The 7996-nt window shown below is 39.4% G+C and overlaps 1 protein-coding gene across 1 annotated transcript; it reads left to right on the plus strand.

Annotated features, from left to right (window-relative positions):
• The first annotated feature begins 1054 nt into the window (after positions 1 to 1054).
• ddi2 (DNA-damage inducible protein 2) lies at positions 1055 to 6780 on the plus strand. Its single transcript, XM_016271010.1, has 7 exons — positions 1055 to 1378; positions 1470 to 1596; positions 1709 to 1836; positions 2112 to 2240; positions 2344 to 2447; positions 2724 to 2916; positions 4108 to 6780. The coding sequence occupies exons 1-7, from the start codon at positions 1075 to 1077 to the stop codon at positions 5646 to 5648; spliced, it is 2526 nt and encodes an 841-aa protein (XP_016126496.1). The 5' UTR covers positions 1055 to 1074; the 3' UTR covers positions 5649 to 6780.
• The last annotated feature ends 1216 nt before the right edge of the window (positions 6781 to 7996 follow it).

Raw genomic sequence — 7996 nt, forward strand, 5'->3', positions numbered from 1 at the left:
CATGTCTATTATTTTGGTTTGTGAGATCGGAGATCGCACTGCGCACGTGTACAAACGTTCAGGAGAACACAAACTTCTTGAGAATGCTGTCCCGTGACTTTTATTAATAAAATAGATTAAATAGCCTACTGGAGAGACGCACAGACGCAGGTAGGCTAATTCACACAGACAACTGTCATCTCTCTCTCTCGAATAATTAATTCAAGTAGCTAAATGTTATAATTAGTTCATTCAAATAAATGTGATTTTACCGCACTATTTCATCTCTTTCTGATCTGAAGCGGGCAGAATGCTGAACTAACGAGCTGTAGCTTCGCGTCAGGTGGTTCTTGCCTTCACGTCGTGCATTAAAATTGTTCAATGTACAGCAAGCCGCGCATTATCCCTTATGTATTCGCTCTTTAGCAGCAGTTTTTTACAGCAATATTTAAATGACACCCTGGTCATTCTTGGTGTAGCCTACCCAAAATGGTCCCACACTATCGACAAGCATTTCTCTGGTGAAAATAAAGCTTTGCTGTTTGGTCCCTCTGTCACAGTTCATCTAATGCATGTAGATAGCCTCCGTGCCTCTGATAAGCACGTCATTTTAAGTTGGTGCACTGCTAGTGTAACTTTTTTTTGTTTTGCGCAAGCTGCAACAGTTCCGTTCCGTGTAACAGAAACACTCGGTTTAACGGAACCTTTACGATTAATTAACTGTGACGTTTTAAAGCGCGGTTAATGGCGAAACCGGTTAATCGCTGCATCCCTAGCTTCATCACTGTGTCTGTCACGCGACTCTGTTCCCCTTTCGGGCTCTGTCTTATTTTGAAAGATGAAGCTCGCGATTATGGTAAGGGGCGTTACATTTCCGACTAGTGCTTGCAGTGTCCGGCCAATCACAATGCACTGGGTCAGCTGGCCAATCAGAGCAGACTGTGCTTGTCGGAAGGAGGGACTTTGTAGAAAACTAAGCATTTGAGAGAGGCGGGGCATAGAGGACCTACAATAATGTACAGTATTTGAAAAAGAATGTGTTTTTTGAACATTAAAGCATGTCAACATATTCTGTTACACCAAATACACAAAATAATGATCTTTAAAAAAGCATCATATGACCCCTTTAATGTCTTAGGTCTGCCTCGCATCGATTTCAGTTCCATTGCTGTTCCTGGGACCTCCTCAGGCCAAAACAGACAGCACCAAGTCCAGCGTCCCAGTGCCACTCAGTCACAGCAGCCCCGAGCTACCAACGCACCAGGCTCAGCCCTTTCACCTCAGGGATTGGACAACCCTACCTTGCTACGTGACATGTTGCTGGCAAATCCACATGAACTGTCGTTGCTGAAGGAGCGAAACCCTCCTCTTGCTGAGGCTCTACTGAGTGGAGACCTTGGTAAATGAAGATGATGGGCCTAAATGCATCTATATGGATGACTGAATGTTTTTTCCTAAGTGACAGAATAATTTTGATTTCTTCTTTTCAGAGCGCTTCACCAAGGTGCTATTGGAGCAGCAGCAGGACCGAGCCCGAAGAGAGCAGGAGAGAATCAAACTGCTGACTGCAGATCCTTTTGACTTGGAAGCTCAGGCCAAAATTGAGGAAGAAATCAGGTAACAAAAAAGGGGTGAGATTACATGCAAAGCTAAAACATGGTCTATGGCACAGGGATTATAAAACAAAAGAAAAGCACTGAATTTGTGACATTTTACTTTTAATTTCCAGACAGCACAACATTGAGGAGAATATGACCATTGCTATGGAAGAAGCACCTGAGAGTTTTGGCCAGGTGGTCATGCTCTACATTAACTGCAAAGTCAATGGACACCCAGTAAAGGCCTTTGTTGACTCAGGTAGTAAATTGTGTTTTTGATTTTCTTTTTAAGTCCCCTGGAAATGATGTTGTTGAGTGCTTTTGTTATATATTGTTGGAAGTAATGTCATGTTGAACATTATGCCTTAATAACCAAATGTCAAATACTTTGGGTTAATATACAGCATCCAGGTGAGTTATTTTCAGTTGTGTGCTATTTTTGCTTACGTGTTTGACACTCCTTTTAATACTTTAAAGAGTTTTTTTCATATTATATACTAATTTTTTATTATCTTTCTGGTTATCCTTCTTTAGGAGCTCAGATGACAATTATGAGCCAAGCATGTGCAGAGCGATGTAACATCATGCGTCTAGTGGACAGACGTTGGGCAGGCATTGCCAAAGGTGTTGGCACCCAGAAAATTATAGGCCGAGTTCATTTGGGTACGGCATTTATTTAGACCTGCTCCTTTAATATTCATTATGCATTTCCTCCAACATTATTTTTCCCAAATCTTCTCATACTAAATTTATATTTTACGTCCAGCCCAGGTGCAGATAGAAGGAGATTTCCTGCCTTGCTCTTTCTCCATTTTGGAAGATCAGCCCATGGATATGCTGCTAGGCCTTGACATGCTGAAGAGACACCAGGTCTGCTTGGAAACTTTGGTTCATAGCCAATCAAATAATCTATTTCCCGTAATGGAATCTGTTTGCCATGCCATTAATGTTGCTTTAATGGAATAAAACAAAGTTGAGGATGCAGACTTTTTCTGTATTCCCTAGATGCTTTAGCAAGTGAGAGTACTTTGTCTCGTCTGCGTATCATTGTCAGTCTGTGTACTCAGGAAAATATTTTATATCTCCTTTAATCTTACAAATACTGTCTGTCGATCTTATCTTCTAACTTAATTTGCTCTCATTCAGTGCTCCATTGACCTAAAGAAAAATGTCCTCCTCATTGGGACGACGGGTACAGAGACCCATTTTCTACCTGAGGCAGAGCTGCCCGAGTGTGCCCGGCTGGCATATGGGCCAGAGGGACGAGAGGAGACCCAGCCTGAGGAGATTGCAGATCGAGAACTGGCAGAGGCAATACAAAGATCTGTGCAGGACAGCGGTGAGATGCATGATATGTAGACCAACAGATGGCATGGCTTTTAGGGTTGGAATAAAAGCTAGTGTTACATTTTAACACAAGGAACAAATACTCATTAGTTGTGGAATTATGAGGATTTCCTTGTTTAGGGATTAGAAGAATATAACATTTTTAACAGTTTTGGTATAGTCTGTTTATTCTGGTTGCAGTGCAGAACCACTCCCCCAGTTCACAAGGTGGTGCATAATGTGTGTATAAAATACACTACCATTAAAACATTTGGGGTCAGTAAGATTTTTTTGAAAGAAATTAAGTTTTATTCAGCAAGGATGCATTAAATTAATCAAAAGTGAGAGTAAAAACATTTGTGTTATTACGAAAGATTTCAAATAAATGCTGATCTGTGTAACTTTCACTTCATCACACCATCATTGAGCAGCACATCTGTTTCTGTCACATCTTATAAATGAATTATATTTACATTTTTGGTTCCTTTAAACTGTAGTAATATTTCATTGTTTTTACTGTCTTTTTGATTAAATAAATGTAGTCTTAGTGAGCATAGAAGACTGCTTTAAAAAAACATAAAAAATCTTACTGACTCCAATCTTTTGAAGGATGTATGCTTTACATGCCTGTCAAAGTAACACTGATAAAACTGTCTGAGGAAACATGGGTTCAAATATCAGTAGGACATTGGCTCTTCAGAATAAATTATATAGTTATGACATGGTCACTAAAGCCTTATGTGGGTTGAACGCCACCTTGTGTAGCTAATGTGATTATTAGGTGCATGCCTCTCTTTTCTCTCTTTCTCTGGATGTGTTTTTGCTAATTTTTGCCTCTTATTGCATGAAATGTGTGGCGTTTGTGTGCCCTAACTATGAGCAGGACAAAACTGATGTCATATGGACAGACACCTGGAGAGGGCTCTACTTACCAGGTACTACATTGACTATGGGTATATTCATTAGCCTGATACAGTATTTGACTCTGTAAATATTGGACATATGATATACATTGGTGCGCACAGGAAAGCCCTCCATTTTGTGAGTAATATCTTGAATATCTTGAAATAAGTTTATCTTTGCCTGTCTATGATGCTGACTATTTTGCATGGTTTGCAGTGTTTGCTGAATTTGGTTTAGCATGGTTTAAATAACTTGCTTCAATGTAGAATTTCAACTTCATCAGTTAATGTCTCTCTCATAGATATTGAAGATGGAAAAACTACCTCACCACAATCCCTGCCATTTAGACCCCTCAACCAACCCACAACATCCTCAGCCTCAAGTCACCCCCACAGTCTCACCCTAGACCGTTCTAAGTCTGCCCCAGCCTCTATAAACCAGGGAGTGTCCCCAGTTGAAATTCCCACATCGATTGAATCCTCTCTGCTTCAACCCTTGAAAGTGGGTGAACCCTCTCCAGATACCTCTGATGACTCCTTTAGATCTCAGTCCCAAGGACTGGCAGATCTGACATCGTCTTGCTTGCAAACAGATGCAGATACTCCTATCCCAAGCACTCTTCCCTCTCAGGAACCATTCTCTAGTACTGTACCCGAGGACAATGAGGTGACAGGCGACATTGTTTCAGGAGATTCCGGCAGTCCGATAGATGCGGATTTGGGGAAGAATAACACTTCCTCTGGGACTGTAGCAGCAGAATCTCCCTTTATTCTTTTTAACCCAAGGTCTCAGACTCAAACACTGGATCAGGAAGTGGACATGGATGTTTCTTCCAATGCAAAACCAGAAGCTGGCCATGACTTTCCTGATCAGTGCCAGAGAGACCAAGGTAGTATGATGGAGGATGTTTCAGGGGCTCAACCACAACTCATGCCTGTTCCAGATTTGAACCTTGAGCCCTGTCATGCTGAGCCAGCCATTTCTTCTGTCCATTCAGATTCTGAGAGTGTAGTACCCTGTGAAAGAGACCCGCCAGAGATGGATAACATCCCTTCCTTGGCTCAAGCCCTTAAGGAGCTCCATAAACTTCTGATGTCCAACAGTTGTCCAACAGTTTCTGGAAGGATTCCTCTATCTGATGCTAGTGATACTACACCAAGACAATATGTTGATGAGGTGGACCAGAATCCTGCTGCAAGAAACCATGTCATTCTGAACCCAACTATTGGCTCATCCTCTAATACTGCCACAACAAACGACAAAGAGGGAAGTGTTGCCAAAGCTGACTTTACTTCTCAATCAATGAGGGATATTCCAGACATGCCAACACCAAGCCATCCAAGGCACACAGAGAACCAGCCTTCTAGACTGGTAGATCCCACAGTGGAACAAACGATTGCGTGCCCTGATGCAGCTGAAGGAAATCAGGCCCTTGTTTTTGAAGAAGGTTCTGGGCCGGTGACTTCTTCCCAGAGAGATCTTGAGCTCCCTGAGGGTCAGCAAGGGCAGGGCATTGTGGACAAAAACACCTCAGGCATTGACATCTCAGCTGACCTGTCTCAGCAGCGCCCGCTTTCTGTAGCAGCTGGCTCATCAACCAATTCCAGCCTAGGGCCTGTTGCATCTCCTCAAGCCACTGAGATGGATCCTCTTTTTCTTGGAGACTCCATCCAAACTGCACCACAGCCCTCGATGGGACAGTTTCCACTAGAGCACATTCAGAGGATCCAGGCATCAGGGTTTTCAGCCCTTGAGGCTGGTGAGGCGCTGGAACAGGCTCAAGGCAGCGTAGAGCTTGCCTTATTGGTGCTGCTTGCAAGAAAGATCACTGTGCCCACTTAGACTCCGAATCAACTCTTAGTGGTGGCATCAGTTAACATATGAGCCTTTTTTCATCATGTCGTTTTCCTTTAGCAGTCCTCGTGGTTTTGTACTTGATGGTCTTCTTCTGGCTCCTCTACTTTGCCAACATACATAATGTTTAAAAAATAGATTTGTGAGAAACTGGCCATGTTTCCCTTTCAACAGAACAGTGATGTCTGTGCAGTCTTTTTTTTTAAGTTTTGCATGTTGCCTCAATAGTTCGTAATGGATTGTTGATTTTATTGGTTTGGTTTGAATACATTTGATAAACTGTCAGACATTTTACAGGACTATGAATATTTACTTTAGGTGGAGGGGTAATAAAATTCCTCTCGTGGCAGAAATAGATCTGTTTCCAATCTTCCAACGACTGCATGGTTTTAGATCTCAAAATTGATTTATGTGCCTGATGTTTACTGATCTTCTGAAGCATCTTACTAAATTTATTTTGTGACAAAAGGAGCAGATAGTAAACTGGTAAAAAAAAAAAAATCCTGTTTGAATTGGCAATAATGTTCAAGCTGAGGTAATTTTCTCAATTATTATTTTATTTGATCGTTGCCAATCCTGTATAACTTGACATATTTTCAATAGGTTGCCTTTGGAAATTATTAAAGAATAGACTTACCATTACCTTGTTCGTATGTGTTCATAGTCCATCCTTGAACAATATTGTCAGTCTTGTTAATGATATAAAACAAATCTGAAGGGGAAGTCATACTTTTATTATCAGTAGTATTTCTTTTGATCAGATACATGATGTTGTGGATGTGGCTGTAGTGTTTTACATTGTGTTTTTGATTTCAATGAAATAGACAGGAAAAAGCTGGTGCTGACAAAGTAGTCTTCAGGAAGGTTTTTTTTTTCTTCCCCGTGTGCCCTTAGGGCAGCTACCACTACATATTGTTGGGAAGTCTGTGTTTTATTCTCTTATCTGTTGTCCCTTGTCTAAACACTTTGTTTTATTGTAAAGTCCTGATGTGCCCTTTCCAACTGTCTTTTGTCTTTTGTCATGTCTACCTTGTTATTTTTTAATCTCTGGGTCATATTATATGACTCGTATATCATTTGCGTTCAATCTATTTGAGAAACTCAGTTTAAACTTGTATACAGTTTAAAAACCAAATAAAAGGAAAAAAGTGATTCTTATATTTCAAATGTGCGGCTGTGTGTTTTTTTTTTAGTATTGTTAGTTGACTGCAAAAATGTGAAAGTGCAAGAAACTAGGGCATAAGCATAATGCTTTGTATGTTTTAATGTTAGATAAATTGATTAAAATGAACGCAGGGCTATTCATTGATAATAAAAGGGTGGACCTCACATTGAAGTGTTAAATTGTACCCCAAAATACATTACGAAATATTTTTATTAATAAGTATTATTGTTAGAATTATGTATTATATTAATAACTGTTTTATTAAGAAAATTAAACATGATTAAGTTTAGTTTTCATCTAGTTTTGTATAATGTATTATGCACATTCTTCGTTCGTTCCTGTTACTTAATACAGAGACGGCAAGTACCATTGAATTAAAAGTGACATTTTGAAGTAGAAACATTGAAATAGTTTTTTTCTCTTATAAAACGTATTCAAATTATATTTGTTTTATGTACATTTTCCAAAATAATGTATATAGTGTGTAATATAATGACAATAATTTTATCTCAAAACATTATGTAATTAAAAAAATGTGACACGTGATATGACATTTTCTTTATTCTTCGGTTCAGACAATAATAGAGTAATCGTCATCTTCAAAGTAACGCCCAATCAGATGTAGTAAAATTGGTTGAACGAAATTGGACAGATTAGTGCGTGTCTAATCATGCACTTACTGAGTGCTGGGACCGGTCAAAATGGATGTAAAGAAGCTGTCATAGCGACGTTTCCTTTATACGTTTGCTTTTTTTAACTTTTATTTTTTATTTTAATGTTTGTATGTGTGTGTGTGTGTGTGTATATATATGTCCCATTTTTAAACACTCATAAAAATATTTTCTTTATAGGTTAGCTCATTCTTCCAATTGATATGTATTCAGAGTGACCCTGACTATCAATGTATTAATTTTCAAGGCATTTTACTGTGTCGTTTTGGAGAAAACTAAAAGCAAAATCACCCCAAACAATAAAATGCTCCCTAGCACTTCCACTGTGTCCTATATTTCAACACTCATAAAAAGTGTTCCTTTATAGGTTAGCTCATTTTTTTAATTCATATGTATTCGGAGTGACCCTGACTATCACTCTATTCATTTTCAAGGCATTTTACTGTATAGTTTTGGAGAAAACTAAAAGCAAAATCACCCAAAACATCAAACTCCGTCCT

Source organism: Sinocyclocheilus grahami, unplaced genomic scaffold (assembly GCF_001515645.1).
Source record: "Sinocyclocheilus grahami isolate Dianchi unplaced genomic scaffold, SAMN03320097.WGS_v1.1 scaffold60.1, whole genome shotgun sequence".
Taxonomy (NCBI): Eukaryota; Metazoa; Chordata; class Actinopteri; order Cypriniformes; family Cyprinidae; genus Sinocyclocheilus; species Sinocyclocheilus grahami.

Coding starts and splice junctions, on each gene's coding strand:
- ddi2 (XM_016271010.1), top strand. CDS start 1,075: ATGATCTTTAAAAAAGCATCATATGACCCCTTTAATGTCTTAGGTCTG. Junction 1,379..1,469: donor TCTACTGAGTGGAGACCTTG/GTAAATGAAGAT, acceptor TCTTCTTTTCAG/AGCGCTTCACCAAGGTGCTA. Junction 1,597..1,708: donor AAAATTGAGGAAGAAATCAG/GTAACAAAAAAG, acceptor TTTAATTTCCAG/ACAGCACAACATTGAGGAGA.